Raw genomic sequence first — 26,526 nt, forward strand, 5'->3', positions numbered from 1 at the left:
TTGCCATGTGTGCCGTCCCAATTAAAAGTGCACATTTAGTTCATGCTGAAGAAGGTACTTTTACTAGGTAGAAGCAGGGGCGCCTCCAGGGGGTGGCCAGGGGTGGCCATGGCCCCCCCCCCCCTGTGCCATGTCCTGGCCACCCCACTGGCCAGTGTCTATTGTAGTACTGTCAGTTTAGCATTTCATCCTATCATCCACAGCCAGCAAGACAGAGGCTCTTCCTTGGCTTCTATCGCACTTTTATTTGTATCTGCCAGTATCTACTTGCCTTAAGTAACTGTTTTGTTTTCCAATAAATGAATAAATGTACACCTTATTCTTAATGTAATTACGCAATAAAAATGTATTGTTGTTCAACTTAAAATATTAACTCTGCTATTATTGGGCTATGCACATTAGATCATTAGGAACATTCAAATTTCAGAAAACCATTACAAACCATAAGATATTAGTAGGCTTTTACTTAAGTCTTTCTGATTCTGCCTGTTTTCTACATGCAGCTTTACTACAACAGTAGAATAAAATCCTGAAATTACAGCTTTTAATTTCAGCGCCACCCCAAGAGTTTAGGTCGCTCCATCTGGCCACCCCTATGAAATATTTCTGGAGGCGCCACTGGGTAGAAGCTGACTTTCCCCCTGGGTTTGCTGATCTAAGAGGATATGACTGATCATAACACACCTGTTATTCTCGGTTTTGTGTTGATGTTTTTTTTTTTTTTGTTTTGTTTGTTTTATCTCCAAGCAAGTCTGGTATTTTCAGTGCCTTGAAGTGTGTATTGTATAAATAAATTAAAAAGGAAAGCAAAGAAGAAACAGAAAGCTGCTGTCCGGGCCAGGGCCCCCCGGTACATCAGCAGCGTAACAACGCCCTTGCTGGAGGAGGCCACGTGAATAAGAGCGATTCAGAGGAGTGACGTATGTGGTGTAAGTATTATCCAGGCCATAAAGCGCCATTAAAATGACGTCAGGACGCGGGTTTGGAGACAGATGTTGCGGTTGAAAGCTTCAGGGCCTGGCAGGAGCGAACCGAACCAGAACCAGAACCAGAACCAGAACCAGAGGCGCTGACAGGAAACAGCCGCCCAGCTGGAAGAGCGCCGCCCACCAGCTAGCACAAGTCCCTCTCCGTCTGCGGGAGGACAGACACACACGCACAGAGGTAAGAGCTTTATTTTATTTTTTATTAAACATGACTGCATGTTTGCTCTCACTCTGAGAACCAAACACTTCCGCTCTCGGTTCTCCCGTAAACGCGTCGAACCGCAGCTTTGTCGCCCTAACGGAGCGCAGCCTGCTGCCGCGGAGGGAGACCAGCGCTGGGCTTTCACCTCCTTCTCCCCTCCCAACATGTCCGTCCCGGGGTTCACTTATTGACAGGAACCCCGGGAGGTGTTCGCCTTTTATTAATGTTCTGCGGGTTGTTGTTTCGGAGCGCAACATGCTCGCTGTGCCAGCTCCAAACGGAGGAGCCCAGGGTCTCTGCTGGAAGATCTGTCCCTCCCCACCCACCCACCCAGGATGTGTCCCCATGAAGGCTGCCTCTGCCCTCCAGGAACCTTATGGACCATTTCAGTGGGGATTCTTTCCTCTGATTATCTGAACATTCTATTATTTTATTATTTTCAGGACTTTGGCAGATGTTTGTAAGCATTCCTGTGTTGGGTGGCTTCATATTTGTAATTCTAACAGTAATAAATGGAACTGAAAGTAATGGGTCTGATCTGATGGATCTCGTTGGGTGGCATTGCTCTGGTCCAGCTTAGTTATCTGTGGTGTAGCTTTGTCTAACATCTGTGATGTACGGAGGAGGAATTACAGGTATCCCAGGTGCTAACATGCCAACTATTTATGTTCTATATTTCTGTTTTGATGTTATTACGCCGTTTCACCATTCATCTTTTAGAATAATAAACAGAACGTGTCGCCTAAAAAGCACATCTTAAAGCAGGGCCATCCAGAGTGCTGGCCCCGGGGCAATTTCCAGCCCTGCAGATAATTTTGCATGCCCCATGGGCGACATTTCGAGAACGGCACCGGTTTGGTTCACCGGCCCAGGAGGCTGATGCAGATTAAAGAAAAAAAAATTGTTTGGTAAAACTTTCACAAAAACAGATGCAGGCAGATTCAAATCTGCTTAAGAGGAAAGAGGTGAGGCACTGAGGTGGCCATGGAATATGGGATTTCCTGTCCGCTTGGTCATTACTGTCTTGTCTTGCCGTTCTAATCCATCTGAAAGCCCCATCCATGACTGCCTGCTCTTATAGGACACAAGATTTTTAATCGAAAAGGTCCCGCTAATTTTGAAGAGCTCAAGATGCCACACTCTCTCTAACAAGGTGTCTGTGGCCTGTGGAAGAGAAGCAGGCCCACAGCGTGACAGAACGCCCACCATGCCGTGCTCTTCCTGACGTTGGGCCTTCGTCTCTCACCAGACCCATCTGGACACCGCCCGGTCTCTCCTGCCGTGGCTCCAGTGGTTTGCAACGTTTGAAATGCTGCTCTGACTTTAGTCTCCCTGACTGAACCAGAACGTACTGTATGTACTCCCTGCTTTCCCATTTTGGTTAGCGGCTAAGAGAAAAACGCCCCTCTTCGTCAGCGTCGTCACATTTAGGCCCAGGGAAACGGGGAGTTGTGGATCACTGGTTAAACCAGTTCTAGTAGTCCCCCTGAGGAAGCTCACGTGAAGAAGCGGAACAGAAAGACTACGGCTACAATAAAAGCTGCTTGGTGTGGAGCTTTGTCACCCGTCAGCATCAGAGGATAACGCGTGCAGACTGGATTCGTCCGACGCTGCAGGGATGCTTGTTGCGCGGAAACGGTTATTGCAACAGAAACGCGGCAACAGAAAAGGCCGCATTGCTCAAAGGCTGCACTGTGTGCTGCGACAGAGACTTAGTGGGAGTTTCTGGGGAGCACTTTGCCAACTAATGTGTAGCAAAAACGCTTCCGTGTCCATCCACAAATCTGTCCAGACTTGCCTCTCTGGAACGAGACTAGAGCTGAAGCGGCATTCTCCCATCGGCTCCCCTATCCAGGGTCTCCGTTTTATTTATAGGCGCCTTCTGGATCAGTTCACTGTGGACGGAGCTCAATAGATCCTGGTCTTTATTTTCTAACAGATGTTTTTTTTTTCTCTTCAGATTCTCTTAGTTTTGCGTGTTTGTGCCCCTGGACAGCGATGGCGTCGGTCAGAGTCCCTCCACCCAAGGCCCCGGACTGTGTGACCAAGGTGGCGCTGAGCATCTCCTGCGACAACCTGCTGGACATGGACGCCTTCTCAAAGTCTGACCCCATGTGCGTGCTTCAAATAAACTCCTCAGGCTCTCACTGGTATGAGGTAAGTAGCTAGATTTCTTTCTTTCTTTGTTTAACTTGGTGTCGCTGGTGGAAAAAGGTCCAGCACTTGTAACGTAATCCGACCTCTTTAACGTTTTTGTGTTTTTTTTTCACGTAGATCGGGCGGACGGAGAAAATCCAGAACTGCCTAAGTCCCAAGTTCTCCAAAAGCATCGTCCTCGACTACTACTTTGAGACGGTGCAGAAGCTCCGCTTTGAGTTGTATGATATCGACAGTGAAAACTGCAGCCCAGAAGAGGCGGACTTCCTAGGAGCACTGGAGTGCACCTTGGGACAGGTGAGCCTGATTTTTGCTAACAACTAGCCAACATAATCGCTAACTAGTGTTATTACCATCTAATCTTTACTGAAATTGAGTTTGTGTTCAGATTGTGTCCTCGAGAAAACTGACAAAGCCTCTAGTAAAGAGAGACAAGACGCCCGCCGGGAAAGGAACAATAACGGTGAGCTTTTATTTTATTGATCAAACTTACAGTGCCTCGCAAAAAGTATTTATACTCCTCCTTGATTTTTTGATTTTTTTTACATATTGTCACGTTACCACCGCAGACAGTATATGTCGTTGGGGTTTTCTGTGATAGATCAACACAGAATCATGCATGAGTGGAAGAAAAAGGACGGTCAGCAAAATGTCCTGTTATGAAGGTGTAGCTTGTAGATATTGACACATCACTCATTTTTTCCATACGTTTGCTGTGTCTCCTACAGCACAAATGTTGATTTAAATAGTTTAAATTATGAATCAATTGACTTGATTTCTCCACAAATGTATTCCTTAATTTTCTGCCGTGCGCCATGTGTTTAATTAGGGGCACCAGAGTAAAGGGGTCTGAATACAAAGGCCTGCCACACTATTCAGCTGTAATATTTTTGGAAAGCCATACATCGTTTCCCTCATTAGCCCAGTGATGTTGTTCTGTGGAAGGTTGGAGGGGAAAGTAAAAAAAAAAAAAAAGATTGTCCTTGCATCTTTGGCAGCCATTGTACACGGATTCCCCTTCCTCAACCACCACAGAGAGCTTTTTCAGCCTCATATGCTAATCAAAAGGAGTGAAGACAAAATTCACGATTTCTTTATACATGCACACAATTAACTAAATTAAATGTCTAGAAAACAAAAAGTTATTTACCTTTACGTTGTACACCCCAATAAACTAAACCCAGACACACAGTCCAAGTCCCCTTCCCCCCGGCAGTGTGTTTTTTCCCAGTGAGGTTGATGGAGCTGACGAGAGGAGCTGACTCCAGTTCCTCCTCAGCTCCTCTCATGTTTGTGCTTCCATGCCAACGCACAACCAGGTAACCTCAAAGAGGAAGAGAGAGCGATGAGAAACGCCACACCTTTTTCGGTCAATTAATAAACTAACCAACAAGGTATAAGCCCTTCCTGTAGTAGATCATTACAGATCAAAACTAAAACGTTAATAAATCTGTTTTATTTGGTGCGTAGAAAGTAAATAAAGACAACACCTGTTAGTGCCCACTAACATACAGTAGATTGAAACGTGGTGGGGGTGGTAACATGTGGAGAAGCTCAAGGGATGTGAATAGCTTTTCTTTTGAAAGTATATCTGTTTTCCTGGTGCTATAAGAAAATATAAATGTTAACAAGATATCTTCTTTTTTTTTTCTTTTTTTTTACAATTTCTAGATATGTGCAGAAGAGTTAACTGACAACAGGGTGGTGGTGTTTGAAGTGGCTGCCAGGAAACTAGACAAAAAGGTTTGGATGACTGATTGTTGAGTCAGCTCAAGCATTTCCTATTGATCCACATCTACTCTGCATTTTTAAAATCTGACTGAGGCCTCTGATCGAAGATCAGTTGCCAACACATAAACATCGCGTCAACACGAGCTCATGATTAGATCAGATACTGGTGGTGTGTGACGTCCATGCTTACAAATGTATCATAACACACTGAAACATCTCATGTGACTTCATCTATAAAATAAAGGTTCTTTAAAGATTTAATCAATTAAATTTAGTTTATTTATACAGCACCAATTCACTGCACAGGCCATCTCAAGACACATTACTCGAGTCAGTTCAGTCAAATCACAGGTTGGTTAAAAGTTTTCTAACCCAGCAGATTTCATGGAGTCATTGACAAGCAGCATTCACCATAGTGAAAAAACAGCCCACAGGTCAGTCCTGCCTGATACGGCAAATATAATCCTTTTAAACATTTTTGTACTATGCAAGACTACCTGTGCTATAATTTTTCAAATATGACCTTTTTGAATTTAACAAAATTAATTGAACGCTCCTGTAAAAAAATAAAAATAAATCAAAAACCTTGGATTTTTTTTATTTATTTATTGAGTTACATCCATTACAGTACAGTTACCTCAAGGAATTGTTGTAAATATAAGCTTAGTGCAGATAAATGGCCAAAAGCTTACTTTTAATTGCTCCTGTTTAGAATTGCCAGACGACAAAAACGCAAAACTGAAACATTTCACAGGGAGAACATCGGTTTGAAGTGTGAAATGGTTAAACGAGACACACCTTTGGTGTACCATTGGCCATACAAATATAATATATAAATATATGTTTTATTGGTGTTAATATTGGTGGTCTCCAAGAACTAAACCATTGAGAAAGACACTCAAAATGAAACACTCGCACGCGCAGATACCTCCAGCCCTTGCCAGGCTGGAGATATCTGGTTTTAGAATATTTTATGTTTTATTGTAGATTTGTGTTCATATGCTATACTTTGGCAACGCTGTATTACAGTCATGTCAACAAAGAAACTTGTACTGAAGGGTGTTAATGTGCGTTTGGATGCTGGACGCTTTCATTGGAAGGCCGACATCAAAATATTCCTCCTGTAAATGTATGGATGGATGGTAAAGAGAATTGGCCCAAGTACTGAACCCTGTGGTACTCCACAAGTGACCCTGGAGTTTGAAGAAGATTTATGATTAATCTGAACAAACTGGAATCTGTCTGACAGATACAATTTAAACCAGGCTAATGCTTTCCCCTTAATCTACAGTATGCTCAAGTCTTTCTAGGAGAATATTGTGATCAACTGTGTCAAATGCAGCACTGAGATCTAACAGGACAAGTATAGACACAAGTCCATTATCTGAGGCCATGAGAATATCATTAGTGACCTTCATCAGAGCTGTTTCAGTGCTATGATGAGCTCTAACTGACTGAAACTCCTCAAGTAGGTCATTACTTTGTAAATGTTCACAAAGTTGATTAGCAACTACTTTCTCAAGAATTTTAGATAAGAAAAGAAGATTAGATATAGGTCTGTAATTTATTAAGTAATCTTGATCAAGAGATGGTTTCTTTAGTAAACAGCTACTTTAAAAGCCTGTGGTACATATCCATTTACTCAGGATAGATTAGTCATGTCTAAAATGGGGGTATTGATCAAAGGGAATACTTCTTTAACCTGGTTGGGATTGGGTCTAACATACAAATTGAAGGTTTAGATGAAGCTAGTATTTTTGAAGCTCTACTGGATCTAAAAAGTCCAAACAAAGATCAGGTTCTGCAGATTTCCTCCGATGCTGCATCACCAAGTATGCAGTAATCACGTCTAAGAGGAAGCCAGGAGAAAAATAAATATCGTTAATGGTATTCCAACATTTGTCCTTCCCAGGGTAAATACAAATGCTAAAGACTCATATGATACATTTGGATGTCTTGCTCTTGGTACAGTTAAAAGGCTTGAAGTTAATTACTTTTTATTTTTTTCAGGACTTCTTTGGCAAATCCGACCCTTTCCTAGAATTTCACAAGGAGACAGAAACTGGATGGCAGCTGGCGCACAGGACAGAGGTACAGCCGTCATGCCTGTTGCTCTTCGCTTTGGGGATTCTCAGGGAAAGTTTTTTGTGACAGTGAAAGCAATTGCTATTAGGTTTTGCAAGTTTTTAAAGTTTGCACAACTACCCAACCATGCAGTCATGATGTGTTTTCCCCCCCCCCCCCACTTTTGTTCAGGTGGTAAAATACAACCTAAACCCCATATGGAAGCCATTCAAGATCCCCATGCAGTCCCTCTGTGGAGGTGATGTAGAGAAATCTATAAAGGTACATACATACATCCCAACCTCTGGGCCTATTCATTAAGATATATCAACAAACCTAAAACCAAATCTCCCAATGTCTGAAGCGTCTCCTGGAGTCAAACCAAGAACCCACCGACTCCCCTGAGCATGTTTTATCACATCTGCCAGCATACTTGAGCTTTTGATCGTCATGCTACAAATAAAGAAATGCATGTTGTTGTTTTTTTTTTCTGTCCATTCTCTAACTCTGCTAAAGCAAACTTCTCTGGAACAGATGCTGTCCAGGCAGCAGCACAAGTGAGTTAACTGATAACAGAGTGAGTGCACATCATGTGAGGGCTGCAGTGTCTGTGACGGGACCGGCCAAAGTCCGCGATGCATCTACATCCGTCTTAAAGGAACCCACACAGTTCTGAGGAGACTGGTCCATTCGCTCAGCCTACCTGTTTAGAAGATGGGACTCAGCTTTTGGTGCGGTTCATTCAAACGACCCCAGAAATACATAGATAATTGGTATTTGTTGAATATTTGACAAAAGTCATATTAAATTTAGCCTAGAAGTTTATAGTGCTCTGCAAAATTATTCGCACCCCTTGAACTTTTCCATGTTGTCTCATTACAGCCACAAGTTTTATTGTACTGAAATTTTATACGACCGGCCGACATATTGTGAGACATGAATGCAAAACGGAAAGAAAACGTGTTTCAGTTCGGCACGCGTTTGTCTTGCCGACCTCTGAGTCAGTACTTTGTAGAGCCAGCTTTCAGGGAAATTAGTTGTTTAGGTTTATGTCTCTAACCAGCCTAGCACATCTGAAATGGGATATCTTTATTTTGCCCATCCTTCTTGGTTGAGTGGCTCGAGCTCAGTCTCTGAACAGCGATGTTCAAGTCTTGTCCCAGATTCTGAATTGGATTTAGGTCTGGACTTCGTCTGCGCCGTTTTACCGCATGAATCTGATTCGATCTGAACCAATCGATTGCAGGTCTAGTCGTGGTCCTGCTGGAAGGTAAACCCCTCTTCTGAAGTATTTTCACACCCACACCCTCTAGCAAGTTTTTTTTTTGTTAGTTTTTCAACCAGGATTGATCTGTATTTAGTTCAACCCATCCTTTATTCAGTTCTGACCATGCTCCCTCTTCCCTCTGAGAAAAAGCATCTTCCTGATGTCGTTTTCTCACCAAAGTTCCCATAGAACTAGCCGAGGCCTTCGCAGAGCAGCTGGATTTATTCTGAGATTATGTTACTAGCGTTTATTTACTAACTGGGCGACCTTTGAAGAAGACAGCTGCTTGCTTTGGGTTCTTTCTACGGGTAAATCCGAGCTGAGTGGATCGGAGTGAATATGTTCCCTTGCCATGGATTTTCTTCCTAAAACAATGTGTGATTTTTCCTTCCATGTCTCCATTACCTTGTGTCGGTCATAAAATTTACTGGAAACACGTGGAAAGAGTTCAAAGGGTGCAGACACTTTACAGGGCACCTTATCCACCTTCTGAAAATTCAGCTAAGTAGTCTCGCTTTGCTGCTGGTGTTTTCACCTTTACTACACGAGATGCTTGTAGATTCTCCCAAGAAAATTCTTTATTTATTTTTTTCCACACCCAGCTTGTTTAACTACTATTTTAAATGACTAAATGCTAAAGAGGTAAGGGGACCAATGGGCCAGTTTCTCCACAGGTAGAATTCACCGTTAAGATGGATGAGCCATGAGCTTTCCTAGATGTTGCCTTCATAGGCTGTAGCGTCACCCAGTTTGTCCGACCGCCGCTGGTTGTTTCATCCTGTGCGTCGAGCTCTTCCTGTCTTCTCTGTTCTCTCCACACCAACGGCGCAGTCATGCTTCCAAAGCCCCATCCTGCTCCGACGGTGTCGATGAGCTGCGTGCTTCTCTCTGCCAGAGGTTCTCACTGTGTATCAGAGCGTCACTGAAAGCTTCACACCCATGGCATGCTCCTGCCTCGTCTGCTCGGTCTTCCGCAACTTTGTCATCCGTAACAAAACAGCCGACTGAGACTTTGTCCCGGTTCTCGCGACCCCTTGTCTCCCCCCAGATCGACTGCTACGACTACAACAACAGCGGCTCGCACGATTTTATCGGCTCCTTCCTCACAACACTCAGCCACATACAGCAGGCGTCTCAGTCGTACGCTGTAAGTTCTTTTATTTTTTATTTTTTTCTTTGGCGAGTCATTAAAACGGTGTAGTTGCAGAAAGAGCGTCCTGAAACCAGAGCCATGACTGGTGTGTGTCTCTTCTCCCCAGGCTGAGTATGAATGCATCAACAGCACGAAGAAGCAGAAGAAGAAAAGCTACAAGAACTCTGGAGTTATAATCATAAAACAATGCAAGGTATTTTGTCACGCATTCTTTATTTCATTAGTCATTTCCTTCGTAGAGTAGGAAAACAGCAACACCGTGTGACTATAGGAAACGCAAATAAAAATCAGATTTCAAAACCATCATTAAATGGTGGGTCTTTCTCACCCAAACATCTGTGGACATTACAACCCTAGGCCAGATGTATGTCAAAGAAAAGCAGCAAACACGTTATAATCTTTGGACTTATTCAGGTATTACAACACAGGTGTATCAGCAAAGACTGTATTATAAACCCAGTTCCTCAGACATCCTAAAATAGAGTTCTGCAAAAGCTACAGCCATGTCTGGTCCATTTTCTGCCAAATAAAACTTTATCGGAAGGAGATCTGAATCTCCTCAAGAAGAGATTTAAGAAAACGGCTGAATAGTCAGAGATCCTTGTCATTCTACCCATAAATGGTTTATTCTGCTTCCATCTCATACAAGATATTCTGGTGAATTACGAACCACTCTGCTGTGGAAGAGCTTCATTTGTCTTTGTTACACATGTCAACAGAGACCCATATGATTTTCATTGTTGGCAAACCACACCGGCCACAAGCTTTCAGAACAGCTTCAGCTTAATATGATGATGTGTAAATGGAAAAGAAAAAAGTCAGATAATTTAACCTGACAGACACTTTCAACTAAGAGCTTTGCAAAACGCTTCACACCCCTTTAAACGTCTTCAGATTATCCCACATTACAACCACAGCGTTTCCTGTCTGGATGATAATGTTGCAGATGAGCACAGAGCAGCGCCTGACAGTGAACTGTGAGGGGACGTTCCCTCAGGGCTGTGAAGGTGTTTCTTCAAAACGTTCAAAACCAAGCTGTCTTTTTCCTCCACGTCACAATTAAGCACTACTGTCAGGGTCCCATTCCTCGTCTGGGAAAGTGTGGAAGTTGATTTTAGTATTTTCCAGGTCTGGATTTTAAGAAAGAGAAAGAAAATGAAAGTATGAAAATATATTTCTGTTTACTGATTTTACAACTACTACCGCTGTTGTTTCTTGTAATTTCCCCTCTTCTCTTTCTTTTTGCTCTTTGTTTTCCTTCCTTCCGTTCCTACAGATAGTGAAGGAGTACACGTTTCTGGATTACATAATGGGCGGCTGTCAGATTAACTTCACAGTGAGTACTACACACTATTCAGAATCTTTCCTTTCTTTATGCGTACTTGTAATGATGCCATTTTCTTATGCTTGGGTCAGATTGCCATCGATTTCACGGGCTCCAATGGAGATCCCAATTTACCCACGTCCCTACACTACATCAACCCTCAAGGCTACAACGAGTATCTGGCAGCGATCTGGGCGGTCGGTAATGTCATCCAGGACTACGACAGGTAAATAGATATGTTAAACGTGTGCTACTAATTAGTTAAACCCAATCAGATTTTAAATAAGAGGACACAATAAACATTTGCTGAGACGATAGACCTGACCCCTCCCCAGGTTTGATAGCTTGTAGAAACACCTTCTGCAGCAGAAACTTGCTGCAGAAAGCCTCTTCTCTTTTGAAGGTTGCATCACTTCACTTTAAAGTTGTTTGCTTAAAGCTCTCTTAAGTAATTCAGTCAGGTTAAGGTCTGGACTTTGACCATGGTTGCAACACCATGATGTTCCTTCTTTCCACTATTGTGTTGTGGGTTTCCTGCTCTGTTATTGCTGTCTCGTTGCATGAAGGTTGGTAAGACGTTTGAACACTTTGGTACAAGTCCCTGGTCGACCCAGTAACTGTAGTGGAACATGCTGTGCAAACCCTGTATTACTGTGACGGTGCGTTCAGGCATCCAGATGATGGGATGATGTCTTGCTGAAGTTTACACCGAGCGTCAGAATTGGGGGGAAAGACGTTTTTAGGGACTCTGAATGTGGCACGGCTGGTTGGTGGCCTTCAAATCTTGTGTCAGTGCTTCAGGCTGGTGGTGTAATGGTGTGGGGGGATAATTAGCTGTTCCCTTTGTAAACATCTGAGGACGGTTTACACAGGCTTGGTTAGTCTATGTGACAAAGCATAGAGGCTGAATAAGGTCATCCCTGCTAATAGCTGGTGTAACATGTCCGGTGAGTGTATAAACATCCATAAATAATGGATTTAATCAATAATGATTGTTGCTAATGCAGAATGAATGGTGGGAAGCGACGCCCTTCCAGTATTCAGGTCCTACTAACAGCAGCTCTGACTGACCCGGGTTACATTTTCATATCACCTCCATCCAGTGTTGTAGTCAAGTCACTATGCCTCGAGTCCGAGTCCAGGTTTGAGTCTCCAGTGTTCAAGTCCAAGTCATTTAAAAAAAATCAGAGTCGAGTCCGAGTCAAGTCCACTACTCATCCGAGTCAAGGCCGAGTCGAGTCACTATTGATCAAGTCGTGTCCAAGTTCCGCACTAAAGTAAGCATAGCCTACATGTTTTTAAACTAAAAAAAGTCCACACTCTACCACATTGCACTAATAATTTAGATATTAAAATCATACACCAAATAATATTCTAATGACATATTAAAATTATACACTAATGATATAAAAAAAGTCGAGTCTTTTTCTCAATTTCCGAGCCAGAATGATCTGAATGTAGGAGTCCGAGTCCAAGTTCGAGTCATCAGTGTTCAAGTCCAAATCAAGTCACGAGTCTCTAAATTTAGCTAATGACTCGGACTCGAGTTCGAGTCTCGGACTCGAGTACTACAACACTGCCTCCATCTCTGGCGAAGGCAGCAGCTGAACAGGTCTGACTGCACGGCGGCAGCAGAGGTGGTAAGCAGACCACAGCTGCAGCGGCAGCATTCCTCCAGTTTCTCCCCGCTCCGTCCCGAGGCACGGCTGAACCTAGCTGCAGCACTTTACACGGCAGGCGGCGTAAAAGTAATGCAGCTCGGGTGCCTGCAGTATTTTCCAGGCTGGCGCTCTGTGTGTGTGTGTGTGGCGTGTGTGGCGTGTTGGGCATGAAATAGTGGAACGAATGAGCCATTACAGCAGGGTGAGAAGCAGAGGCGAGCCAGATCCAACGTCGGTCTGACTGAAGTCATCAGGAACACTCATGGAAAAGTCACTGCAGTCTGAGAGGGGGAAAAGCTTCCCTTGACTCTGTGTTTCACTCTTAGTTCTCCATGTTGGTTAACGTGCATCGACCGTCCCTCTTACCCAACGTATCTTCCTTCCCACAGTGACAAGATGTTCCCTGCCTTCGGCTTCGGCGCTCAGCTCCCTCCAACGTGGAAGGTGATCGTTTTAGCCGTTCTAATCTTGAAATTTGAGAAGCTCGCACTGGATCAGTGAACATTGTTCCTATAGATTTGTTTGACATTTGGATTATTTGGTGTTTTGCGTCTGCAGGTCAGCCACGAGTTTCCCCTCAACTTCAACCCGTCAAATCCATTCTGCGCAGGTAAGACCAGACCGAAGCTAACGCCTTGTGAATGATTTCCTTTGGCAACGTTAGGGGCAGCCTAAGAAGTCTTACTAAAGTGGCAGCAATGCTGTTTGGCTCTGCAGAGTTTCTAAAAGTAAGAGTAAAGATAAAAGCGTGCTTTAAAATTTGACAGGAAGTTACAGTTCTCTGTGGTGTGTCCTGGATCCGATGGGGTTTGGTCTTTGTTTCTAGATGTAGTACAGTCACACAGGTGTGTAGAAACGGATCCAGATTGTGTATGTGAGTCATTTGGTCTGTTTTTATCTGTTTTTGTAGGCATAGAGGGCGTGGTCTTTGCCTATCAGCAGTGTCTGCCTCAGGTGAAGCTTTATGGTCCAACCAACTTTTCTCCAATCATCAACCATGTGGCCCATTTTGGCAGAGAGGCCTTACAGCAGCAAACCGCATCTGTGAGTTTCAGAAAACAACCTAATGGCAATAGTATTAACATCTAAAAAGTGCTGAACTTCCAACTGACTTTTATTGTTTGTGTGGCCCAAGAGGTACATGTTTTTATAGTCATAATTAGTAAATAGAGCCAACTCGTCTTTATGCTAACTCGCTACAAATCCAGCTGTTCTGTGAAGTCCTCAAGGGTTTGTTAGAGAACGTTGATGAATAAGCAGCATGAGGGATACCGAGGAACCCAGCAGCAAGATTCAGGGAGAACGCTGTGTTAATAAGTTATACGTTTATGGTAGGGTTGTGTATAAAAGGCAATACAAAGATTAATATCAATGTTTTTAAAAACGATTTAATATCGATATCTGACTTTCAATATCGATGCACCCCCCAACCCCAAGGGGGCGTTATTAAAGTACGCCATTACTGTTCACAGCGAGGAAGTGCAAGTGAGACAAATTGGCGGAACGGCTGACAGGATTTTAGAAGCGCCTTCGTCCCTAAATCAGACGTTTGGGCACATGTTTGGTTTCTGTGATATGTTAAATTCATTGAACCAAATGCACTTTATTTTCCTGTTAATATATCAATGTTCAATAAATTGAACATAAATATATTTGCCTGTTTGTTTGTTTTTTGATTGAAAAACTGCGCATTAATTTGAAAATAATAAATATTGATATTGGAGTCAAGTTAAGCTGAGCTATGTATCGAGAATAGTATTGAATCGGCTCATCCTAGATGATTCCCAGCCCTAGTTTATGGTAGGGTTATGTCTAAACAATATCCCAGGTTTTCGAAGAACACTTTTTAATCCATTATCCAAAAATTTGAGGGAGCAGAACATGCCAGAAACCCTGCCAAGACATGCCTCTTTAAGCTATGTCTACAAGCTAACAAGACGGGCAAGAAGAGGGATTAATCAGGGAAGCAACCAAGAGGCCCATTTTAGCCTATGGTGAATATTTGGAAGAACATGCTAAGTGCTCAACAAAAACATCCACTCTGTGGTGGCAGCAGCATCATGCTGGGGGGACAGGAATGCCGGTGAAAACAGGATGTTCTAGGATAAGAATCTGTCAGAGGCTGTAAAACCTGAGGAAGAGGCAGAAGTTCACCTTCCCAGCAGGACAACGACCCTAAACATGCAGCCAGAGCTACGGTGGGATAGTTTAAATCAACACGTATTCACACCGCATAAAGGGAGCTAAAAGTAAAGATTTTCTTGAAATGATTGTATTTGCCCTTGATTTGAGCAGTTAAATAAGATGATCTGCCAATGGAATGAGTATTTTTAACCCTAAAACAAGATAATTAGATGTAATGCACTTGAAATAAGATGATGAGTTGTTCCCGATTTAAGTGCAAACATCTTATTCCATGGGCAGACAATCTGATTTACCTGCTCAAATCAAGGGCAAATACACACATTTCAAGAGCATTTTATTTATGTTTAGCTCCCTTTGCAGTGTATTGGTTGGAATGGTCTTTGGATTAAAGTATGATGCTCTCTATCAGACCAGAACTGGGGTTGTTTGTCGGGAATAACGAGGAGAAATTTCATTCCTTAACTTCACAGCTGATGGTAATGTATTTTGAGGCAGTGAATTGACTGCATCCTCCGCGCTGCCTCTCTCTCTCTCTCTCTCTCTCTCTCTCTCTCTCCTCCTGCAGCAATACTTCGTCCTGCTGATCATCACCGACGGAGTCATCACCGACATGGACGCGACGCGCGACGCCATCGTCAACGCCTCCCGGCTGCCCATGTCCATCATCATCGTCGGGGTGGGAGGGGCGGACTTCAGCGCCATGGAGTTCCTGGACGGGGACGACGGGTCCCTGCGCTCGGCCACAGGCGAGGCCGCCATGCGGGACATCGTGCAGTTCGTGCCCTTCAGGCAGTTCCAGAACGTAAGCTCTCACGTCTGACGCGGGGCGCGCTTTCTGGACACGCTCCACCTGGGATGATGTTCGTGTTTAAGTGTCGCACATCTTATTGCAGGCAGGCACTGCAGCACTCGCACAAAGCGTACTGGCAGAGCTGCCTGACCAAGTGGCCTCCTTCTTCAATTTATTTGAGCTGAAGCCCCCCAGAGACCCCCCTCCTTCCTAGACATGTACGACATTCCCGACCTATTTCCTCACCTTGTTTTGCTCCTCTCTCCTCTGCATTTTATCCACAGCAGCATGCTTTTAGGCAGCGATAAAATGTCCTTAGCCAACTTTTCCCCATTATGGCTCCTCCTAACACAGGATTTATGTAATCATGTACTGCCTGCATTTATTAGCTGCCACATTACAAAATCACTAGTCAGCTGATTAATCAATCTCACGTCCCTGAAATTACGTTTAAAATTTCTTAAAAGAATTAGAGCTGAAAATATATGTTTTCATTCACTGTATAAAAAGACACATTCCCTTTTAATCCAACTGTATAATTATTTCTATTTGCCAGAATGACGAAAATTAGATTGTTTGTAGAGGTTTTATTTATTACTTTTTTTATTTTTTATTATTCTGCTCTTTACATACTTTGCTAACTTTGATGATGATAATATTGTAACATCCAACCTGAATGAAAGCGGAACCCCCTTATACCATATACAAGGGGGTTATAATAATGGTTCTGGTCATATACAAACCAACAACATGGATGCAAAAGCTAAATCATAAGCTCATCATCTGTGAACAAACTAAATAACCGTTTACACTGAGAGGATGCTGTGAGTGACCACGTCTGGCTTTAATCAAAGATCAGTAACATAAAATGAGCAGCAGCAAACACTACTAATAAATAAATAAATACACACATAAAAAAAAAAAAACAACTTCAATTTTAACATACATCAAATCAAAAGAAATCACAATCAGGGCTTGTAAATAATTGTAATTAGGTCCACACATGAGGCCGATCCAATATGGACAAAAGAAAAAGAAATCAAATGCAAATGCAAAGAAAAAATCATTAGTGGTACCATTAAAAAACAAAAAGAGCAATAAGCTTTGAACCTCTCCTCTACAGCGTCCTCTTGGTCCGGCTGTTTTTTTTGTTTTGTTTTTTTTTTTTTGCAGCATCTCCAACAAACAGCCTCCATTCTGTGGTGCTGGATGTAGTCTACAAGCGATCCTGGATCTTTTCTACCAAGCAAGCTGTATTTTCTTATCAGGCACCTCCAGCTGCACGGCTCTGACACTTCTGCGTTATTGCCTACGCACCGCACTGCCTCGCCTTCATACGTTCCTTAACGTTAGCCCCTGAAACACCCATAGCTCCGCCAATAAGTCATCATTACCTGAGGTTATGATCAAGGAAACCAACAACACTACGATCCATTAACTCTGACTGTATACGTTTGCCGATTCACTCAGGGGCGAAGTCCTTAATGTTTGGACACATGTCTTGTGATGAAACTAAAATGGAAGTGTTTGGCTATAATGACTATTACGTTTGGCAGGAAGCCTGCAAACAGCATCCCAGCTGTGAAGCATGGAGGTGGCAGCATCATGTGTGGATGATTAACGGCAGGAGGGAAAAGTCAGTGACATCAAAAGGAATTAACATCACATGGAAATATTTTAGTAAACTCCCAACGCATCCTTCGGGGGGTTGAAGCTCGAGTCCAAATGGACCATAACCTCAGTCATACTGCCAAATGAGCTACAAAGTGGGTTTAGGACAACATAGTCAGTATTTTGGAGTGGCCAGCCAAAGGTCTGGTCTCAATCCTGTGAACGATTCATGTTCAGAGCTGAAAAGGTGTGGGCGAGCAAGACGGTCTACAGAGCTGACTGAGTCAGAGCAGATCGTTCAGGAGGAATGGGCCGAGACTCCAGCAAACTGTTGTGAGAAGCTTGTGGAGGGAAACTAAAAATGTTTGATCGTTGTACAGTTTAAAAGGGCCATATCATCCTTTTTTTTTTTTTTAAGTTCTTTTTTTACATCGAAATCCCTTAGTTACTCTAGACTCTAAGTACATGACAAAGTGTATTTAAGGGCTGCACAATTTCTCCCCTTTAAAAAGCAGCTCTACCAAAAGCAAATTAATGTCAGTGAATGTGGTCTTTTATTATTCTGGCATTTAGCAGAGTAATAAAAAATAAATAAATCAGTAACCCTGACTGACCTAAAACAGGAAAGGCTTATTGCACAATGTCAAACAGGGAGAAAAAACACAATTGTCTTTTTATACAGTCTATGTAGACAATCTGTACTTTTCTTTGGATGCTTATGCTGTTTCCACTGGCTTATATCAAGACTATATATTTATTCATCGTGGATTGTTACCCTATGTTTCTCTTCCTTCCTCAGAGTCCCAAGGAAGCTCTAGCTCAGAGTGTCTTGGCGGAGGTCCCCGGTCAGGTGACGGGCTTCTTCAATACCATGAGTCTGAAGCCTCCGCAAAGCCACCCTCCTCCCCATGACCTCCTGGCATCAGCGCCTCCTAGTGATCCGTGCTGAGGACCATCCATCCTCCTGACAAAGCCAAGCCCCCTTTGTAAGGTGTCTTTTTAAGCAAAGCTGGCATGTGTTATGCAGAGGGACGGACATGTTGACATGGGCAGACACTAAACAACTGCTTCATATAAAGCTCACATTTATCAGGTTACGAGTTCTTAAACGAGACACGCTATGCATTGCGCATGTTATTTGCTGAGATCTTAATGAATTGGAGGTGATACGCAGTCTGACCCCACTCCTGCGCTGTTCTTTAACCCGTCTCTACAACCTCCATCTTCTTTTGTCATGCTTTTAAACATGACTCAGATTACCCCCTCACTAACCCTTTAGAGACGCTTTTGCTGTATGAGAAGCAAACGGTATGTAGTCTGAGAGCTCATACTACCACGCAGCAAACTAAAGGTGCTGCTGCTACCGAGAAACTGACACAACAATACTAATAGACTTTATTTTTTCAGAAGATGTGTTCAGTTATTCTTAGCATAACTTAAAAAAACAACCAACTAAACTAACGAACGGGGGGAAAATGCTTCTTTATGCTTTGATTAATAACTACATTACTATCCTGAGGTTTGTAACCCTCATGTTTCTTGCGCTGTAACCCTTAAAAGCCAACGTTAGGTTCATTTATAAAGTATAAATAAAGTGTTTCTTTATCATATGAAATATTTTTGAGTAAATTTTTAGTTTCCAGACAAGAGAACAAAATAAACAAACCACTGCGAGACCCTGAAAGGAAACAGTAAGAATTGTTTAGGTGAGGTTTATGTAATGCTTGTTGGTTAAATAACATAGTGTTACCCTGCTGTCAGTGAATTTAAAGAATATGAATTAGTCATCCAAGTAACTGTTAGTAAGCACAAAAAGTATCAATATGGTCACAATGTTTCCTCTACAGTTTGTACCAAAAACAACTCACCCAGCAATCAAAGGTTTGGGGCTTACTAGTAGTGGTTTTTGATCCAGGCCATATGGCTCACCACCTAAAAATGGGAGACGGCATTGCTTTCTAAGTTTTTCCCTGCCACCAACATATTAAGTCAAATAAATCTGGTTTTGGTTTGTTGTAGAAAACGTCAGTAAATTGCAAAGTGGTCCAGGATTAAAGCTTTGATCATTTCAATGTAAACCCTTAAAGGAGCACTAAAATGTCACCACTAGGTGGCTGTTGAGCACTGTCAGTAGAGCTGCGCCTCTCTCTACTTCAAAAAATCTAAGCATCAGACCAGGTATCTGGTTAAATTTTATATATTTTTTGTTAAAAAAAATGCCCTAAATGTGCGCGAGGATCACGATGGGCAGCTCACAAGCCCGCTGGGCTGCAATCAACAATGCTGTTAGCTGGGCTCGCAGCTACTCTCCTCAAATAACAGGAACGCCTGGCTCATTACATTGAATCAAATGAACATATAGACACAAGTCTAACAAGACTGTAACACCAACAAGAACAAACATCCAACTTCATGCTGTTACTCACCAGTCTGGAGGAGAACAGCTAGCTAGCTCTGAGTTAAACTGGAGCTTCTTCTACTCTGGAAATGCTCTCCACCTTGGAAGCGCAATGCCAATTATAATCCTGTTTTTTTTTTTTTCTCTTTCTTTATCTGATAACTTATTTGCCAAAGACTGTTGTTTTATGTGCGGTAATGATAGGTCCTGATATTCTTCAAGTGAACGCAGCGGTAGCATTTTAAGGGGAGGCTGGGGCTAAGCCCTGAACAGCAGCTGTTCATATAGACGTACATGGCCGCGCGGCCGGCCCGGCTTTGTAAACAAGAGACTGAAGAACAACACAGAGATAGTGTGATGCCATAACCCATCCAAAAAGATAGATTTAGTTCTTCACAAAACTATTTTTATAGTTCTTTGTCTAAATTTTTATGAAATTTCGCTTATTGCTCCTTTAAGCTCTAGTGAAAAGTTTCCTAGTATTCATCAAATATTCTTGCCAAAGGTAAGAAACATGTCTACCTTCATCTGACCCAAGTGCTAGGCTCATCCAAACTTTGATACACTTCTTTAAAATGTTGTCAATAAATTCCTGTTTTTTCTTCAGAAGTGAGGCAGCTAATATAAGCCATCTACTGACTCTGTCAGTTCTAAAGTCAGATGTCCGTATAAACTCGCCAGAGTGCTTCATACATGTCTTAATTTTTGTTTTTATATATATTTCATGCGGGATCCCCTTTTTACTGCAGTTACTTCTTTGCTGCCCTTCGTATGTTGTGACGTCCCAGAAAATGCAAATGAATTTTAAGCTAAAACTGCAGAGCTTTGTCAAATGTTTACCTAATGTTTACAGAATGAATCGACGTATATGTTCCTGTCAAAGATGATTTGTACTGAATCAAATTTCTGTTTTATAACTGAACTGATTGCTTGGTGCTTTCATGTGAGTGCTTGGGTGGAGTGATTCCTTATTAGCAGAATCAGAGAGACCTAATAGAGAAAAGGTCTGTTTACACACTATAAACATATGCACATAATACCAGATGTTCACTTTGTCTTAACAAGTACTAAAGTAGAGAATACCACAATATACTTTGTTTTTTGTATATGTTAAAATTAATTTTTGGCTCATTAAGGAGTGTATATGTATTGCCTTATGTCATACCTCTTTGATAAATGTGTTGATTCTGCTTATATTTTGGTTTTGTTCTATGCTATGCAAAAATAAACCCTCCTGGCATCACGAGTTTAGACATATTAAATTAACATAATCACATAATGAAATAATCATTTTAATATTTGCCAACTATTTAATAAATGATATATGTAAGAATGACTTGCAGCGATTCACATGTATTATGATATTTATGTAGAAAATTAGAAGTTATAGGTTATCATCCATGATTAATTATCATTTTCCGGCTTGTCTTACAAGTATAACTCAAGAAAAGATAAAAAAAAAAAACTCCTATGCTGTTCGTAACAAATGAATACTACAAGATTTGGCTTGTTGGATGTATTTTTTTTTTTGTTCTTTTTACATGTATTCAAAGTCAAGAAATGAAAAACGCAGGGCATTTTACAGTTTATTAAATGTATAATTTTAAAGTGTCTGTGTTTGTGTCTGGTTTGTTCATTGAGGCATTGGCACCCCCTGGTGAAAATGTGAAAACAGTCTCAAAATAAACTCTTTTATTGCAGAAGGATCGTCTTTCATGGGGAAATGTACAAAATCCAGCAATTCATTTCTATATTCAGATTCCTTTTTGGCTCGTCATAACAGCACTCATACACACTGACAACATGGAGAACAATATTTACATTAAGAAAGCACTGATTTACAAAACTAGTTATGTCACAGATTTCAGAAACTCTCACTTCCTAATAATGCAACTGAAGCATTTTTGAAACCAAGTTGGTCAGAATGTCGAGTAACTTTAGTAATATGATCTAACACAAAGGCTCACTTCTCTAGTTCTTTCTTTCTAGTTTTGAAGAAAGACTGACATTCAGTAAACTTGTATATGTAGATCTTCATATTTCTGACAATGGCTGATAAAATAGCTGACCTTGTCATGAATTCCATGGTTTTCCTTTGTTTCTGTATTTTCTTGTTAATTTATGTTAATTTTAGGCTCACCATATTAGTTCCTGGTTTTGTAGTTTCTTAAATGATTCCTGTGCTTTATCCCTTTTGCCACAGTTGCTCTATACTATCTCCTGATTAACACCAGCATCCTATGTCATTCTCCACCCCTCCCTCAGCACATAAGCACTCTGCTGGTCATTTTCCTCCCTGGATTCTTGTTTTATTCCTGTGACTATGTCTGTTTTTTCCTGTGTTACTGCCTGATTCTCTGTCCACGCTCCATGTCCTGCTTTGCTCATGACATGTAGTATGTTTTTTTTTTTCATTATTAAATTCTTCAACTCTCCATGTTCATCCAATGTTCCTGTCTGCACTTGGGTCTTAACTAAACCCTCTCAAAGTATCTGGTCTGCTAAATGTAGCCACATCTTCAGCCAGAGCAATAAGTAAACAGTTTAAAACAAGTTAACAGCAGGTTTATTTCATATTGAGTGATGGTAAGGGAAGTAAAACAAACAAACGAAAAAAAAAAAAAAACCTGCATTGTCTAACTGTAGCAAAGAGTGAGATCTTGGGCTCACCATGTCTCCATAGCCAAAATTAGCTTTTAAAGCTTATTGTAATTTTGTAGGATGCAGTACTTTTGGTAAAGAGCTACAATCACTAGCCTGCCTCCACATTACACTACAAACACCAACATAAAAAATTAAATCTCATAAATTTCAACATTCAATCTAATTTATTTTTTTGGTTTGTATGTCAGCATGATGTGATGCACAGTTATTTTGTCAGAGAAAGAAATTTGCCCAGAATTATTTTGCATTTGCTTTTTTTGATAAGGATTTCTGTCATTGTTTTTTAATATACAGTATATATATAGAGAGATGTGTGTGTAACTTTAATACATAGTAAAAGTTGTGAAAAATTAATCTTTTGCACTAAATAAACGTGAATCTTGCGTGTTTATTTGACATGGATATTATCTCATTCGTCGCACTTTGGAGAGAATTGAATATCAAATGAAGTCTGGCCTCTCATTATTGATTAATTTAAGCGGCCCATATATGGCCAAACAACATTACAGAAATCCAGATTTGTCTGTTTTGTTTTTTGTTTGTTTCAGATATCTGGCTACTGCTGAAAAGTAGACTGTTTTACCAGCATCTTGATGAACGGGAGCTGTTTCCACTGGTTTGTTTTTGTTCCTCAAGCCTTCTTTTGTGTTCAACAAGCTGAATGAAGCTAGATCATGTCCAGTCACGCTCACTGCTTGGCTGTGGTTAATTACGTAAACTTGTTGAAGGTGTAGTTGCATTCAAAAAATTAGCAGTACAATATTACTAATTGTAACAATCACTGTTTTTGAAAGAAATACTATTTCTACATGGCAAGTACTTTAGTAGTAGGTTTGGTACAGTAATAGGAAGCCATTAGAAAGACCCTGAAGAGGTTTTTTTTTTTAATGAAGATAGCCAGGAGCACAGTAGCTGTGATGAACAGGAGTGGGGAAACTCCCAGCTTAATCCCTCTTTTTACTGTAAATCTGTTACATGTTCCTTCTGCTAAGGAAACATAACTGTTTATGTCTGTATGTAACATTTTAAAAATAATGAGGAAACAGCAGGGGGTGCAGTAAGGCATCAGAGCAACACCACCATGTTATCAACTGCCTATTACGACAAAAATACTCTGTATTTTGGTATTTGCACATAAAGGATCTTGTAGTTTAATTACAGCATTAATTAATTACCCCCCCCAGGGATCAGTCTTAGGATCACTCCTATAATCCTCTGGATCATTAATGTAGAAACTAAACTCATCGCTGCGCATGTTCATCTTTATTCTGCTGTTGCAGTAATGTTCAGCATTTACACCCAACATGTTGAATTCAGCAGCAGTTGGCTTTAGAAATTTTAACATCAAATTTTTGTGACTCAGACATTTAAGCCACATGTTCTGCATTTTAGAGTTCACAGATTGGGGTTATCCATCAACACAACAGGCCATTTAAAGCTTTTACAATGTTGGCGCAGAATAACGCAGAAGTGTCAGAACTTGAGTGGTCCATCTGCAGACCAGGAAGCTGGTATATTCTATGTAGGTCTAAAAATATAAATCTTTAGACCTACATTTATTAAAAACATTGGTAGTTCAGTCCACAAATCCTTTGCCCCTATATGTCTGCAGAGTTTGGGAAATGGCAACTAATTATACTGTAATACTCAGAACTAGAACTGTTTTTGCAGAATGACTTGAAAACTAAGATGTTTACTTTCTTTGAATATTTATAAAGGACTCATCAATGAATTGGAGGCAGAGAAATCCTAACCCGACGAGCCAGATGAATGTCGCTCCGCCTAGCTCCACTCATATCCATCTGGGACATCTCCCATAGAAAGTGATTTCTCCAACCAATTTTATTCTCCAGCCAATCAGGACGCAGGGCTGGAGTTTCATAGATGTGACGTAGTGGAGAAGCGACCGTGACGTGAGACTGTTTTGATTCAGACAGCAATGGCAGCTCGCATGGAGGAAGCAAGCGTTAACATTGATGCTGCTATTTCTTCCGTGTTGTCCAATCTACCTAATATTGTTTCATTAAAAGAACATCAAAGAACGGCTCTGAAGGCTTTTGTTGGTGGAAACCATGTTTTCGCCCTTCTCCCGACAGGATTTGGCAAGTTTTGTTTTTTCCTGCGTCGCTCTCATCAGCGTCACGAGTTGGCTTCGGTGTGAGTGTGCAAAAAAAAAAAGCTAGATGAACTCAAAATTTCAAGGCAACAAACTTCGATAAAATTTTAAGTTGGGCAATCAAACTAAATATCTTAAGTTTTGCTTTTGAGTTGGCTCAACTCTAAATTCAAATTTTTGTCAACTCAACTGTAAGTTGTATTAACTTCTAATTTTACATTGTAATTACTTTAAATTCTTTATTCTACCAACTATCCTGTAAGTTGTACTAACTTCTGATTTTATATTGTTATAACTTTAAATTCTTTGTTCTCCTAACTATCCTATACGTTGTACTAACTTCTAATTTTATATTGTTATAACTTTAAATTCTTTATTCTACAAACTATCCCGTAAGTTGTGCAGATCTCTAATTTTAAATTATAATAACTTTAATTTCTTCATTTTACTAACTCTCCTGTAAGTTGTACTAACTTATGATTTGTATAAATAATTACAGAAATGTATAAATAATTACAGATGCAACATATACATTCAAAACTTTTGTTTTATTTGAACTGTACCAGGATCAAAGCCCTTCCAACAGGGCCAAGTAAATGCAAACTAATGAGACCCAATTGTCCCAGTCAACTTGTGCTACAATGTGTAGCACAAGCTTTTATAACACTGCTCAATACTATGTCCTGTTTTACAAACACTGAACCTCAACATTTAAGATGTTTAAGGAAAACCCAATAAAGTGCAAAATAAATGTAAGACAGTGGGAGTTTGAGGTACATCAGAGTTGTGTGTGAGAAACAGGAAGACAAAATTAACATGGGTTGGCTGGACAGAAGGAACCTTTCAGAGATCAACAATTCCATACCCAACAGTATCAGTTAGCGTGCAGATTCACTCAAAGAGTTTGTTTTTGAGGGATCTTACCCTTGCAGAGAGATCTGTAGCAAGTTCCATGAAAACCTTCTGAATAGTTTCAAATGTGTACCTGAGATATTTTGGGTACTTAAGGTTCAACGCATAGATCAGTCCAAAGAGGTAACTAAAAGCAGTTGGCAGGTCAGGGAGATCTTGAAGGACAATCTCTTCTTCCACAACAACAGCAACATTCACCACACTTTGAGGAGCTGCGCTGTCATCATCCTCCAACACAGTGAGGACACCCACAGTGAGGCCCTTCGTCTGCTCCTCTTCTGGGTCAGTGTCCTTGTGTGGACAGACAGGAAAATACATTAGTCATTAAATTACTGTGAATAGGAATAAGGTATTACGCTAAAAGAATCACAAATTATTGAATACAATTTTTTACAAAATTGAATTAATTATGAGTTGGACATCTGAACTATTTCCATCCCATACCCCACAATTAAAGATTTAATCCCTTACACACATCAATTGACATCATCTAGGCTACATAAAGTCATATCCAGGACAGTACAGCTATTGAAGACACTCTGGCCATAAGGAAAGATAAAGGAACAAGGAGGACAGAGAGGTAATGGCTCAAGTCAATGTTAAATTCAGCACTATAAATACAGTATAATAACATTTTTATAATTTCTACTTATAACTACTTACAAAACAGTTCCTGAAGAGCTTCTCCTGACTGTCACGGAGATACAAGGGAAGGCCCTTCAATGCTGCAGTTTGTCGAAGTGCAGTGATGTCAGATGTCTGAAACAAAGAGTTGCATGAAATTAATTATAAAATTGTATTCAGTAATTTTACATTTTTCGGCTTGGACTCTGCGATTGCTCGTTGTCAAGGTTTATTTTGAGGGTTTGTCATGAGAAGAATCACTTAACATTGTAACAATTGCTACCAAAATTATTACTATAGTTTCATAAAAAGGCAACATTTCTTTTTTATATTCATAATGTTCAGAGTTATTAAATTACTACATCTAGAATTCACCTCTTGATCCAGGCTGTTAAGGAGCTGATCCATCTCAGATGAAAAAGCTGTCCTCCTCCCCCGATAGAGTCTCAGGAGCCTGCAAGTGTGCTGATGAAGGGCAGCTCTGAAGTTGTCCATTAGGTTTGTAGTAGATTAACCTCTCACAATACTTGTATTTTCTTGTCACATTGGTAAAGGGTGTGCTTACATATCTCACAATGAATGTATTCCTATCACTATGATTAAAAGTGTGCCTTAACATGTATCTGAGGGAAATGTGTGTGTCAGTCTTGAGGTCAAGCTGAGAGTTAGACGCACACAGGCCAGGGCAGAAGGAGACATACATGGTGCACCATGGAAACAT

The 26,526-nt window shown here is 41.0% G+C and overlaps 1 protein-coding gene across 2 annotated transcripts; it reads left to right on the forward strand.

The window, feature by feature from the left end:
* The first annotated feature begins 875 nt into the window (after nucleotides 1-875).
* LOC105927988 (copine-3) lies at nucleotides 876-21,100 on the forward strand. 2 transcript variants are annotated; one of them, XM_036125390.1, is made up of 17 exons: nucleotides 876-1,164; nucleotides 3,147-3,345; nucleotides 3,463-3,642; nucleotides 3,734-3,808; nucleotides 5,017-5,088; nucleotides 7,087-7,167; nucleotides 7,333-7,422; nucleotides 9,456-9,554; nucleotides 9,667-9,753; nucleotides 10,837-10,896; nucleotides 10,977-11,110; nucleotides 12,935-12,989; nucleotides 13,104-13,155; nucleotides 13,456-13,589; nucleotides 15,256-15,492; nucleotides 15,584-15,698; nucleotides 17,891-17,977. In XM_036125390.1, exons 2-16 carry the CDS (start codon nucleotides 3,187-3,189, stop codon nucleotides 15,692-15,694), a joined length of 1,626 nt encoding a protein of 541 aa, XP_035981283.1. In that variant the 5' UTR covers nucleotides 876-1,164; nucleotides 3,147-3,186; the 3' UTR covers nucleotides 15,695-15,698; nucleotides 17,891-17,977. The 2 variants fall into 2 exon arrangements, with proteins under 2 accessions (XP_035981283.1, XP_035981282.1); XM_036125389.1 differs by lacking the exon at nucleotides 15,584-15,698 and having other exon boundaries at nucleotides 17,891-21,100.
* The last annotated feature ends 5,426 nt before the right edge of the window (nucleotides 21,101-26,526 follow it).

The sequence above is a fragment of the Fundulus heteroclitus genome, chromosome 21 (genome assembly GCF_011125445.2).
Source record: "Fundulus heteroclitus isolate FHET01 chromosome 21, MU-UCD_Fhet_4.1, whole genome shotgun sequence".
NCBI classification, from domain to species: Eukaryota; Metazoa; Chordata; class Actinopteri; order Cyprinodontiformes; family Fundulidae; genus Fundulus; species Fundulus heteroclitus.

Excerpts from the sequence above, each read along its gene's own strand:
- LOC105927988 (XM_036125389.1), top strand. The coding sequence starts at position 3,187 with ATGGCGTCGGTCAGAGTCCCTCCACCCAAGGCCCCGGACTGTGTGACC. Across the intron at positions 5,089-7,086 it reads CCAGGAAACTAGACAAAAAG|GACTTCTTTGGCAAATCCGA; the intron begins GTTTGGATGACT and ends TATTTTTTTCAG. Across the intron at positions 13,156-13,455 it reads GTCAAATCCATTCTGCGCAG|GCATAGAGGGCGTGGTCTTT; the intron begins GTAAGACCAGAC and ends CTGTTTTTGTAG.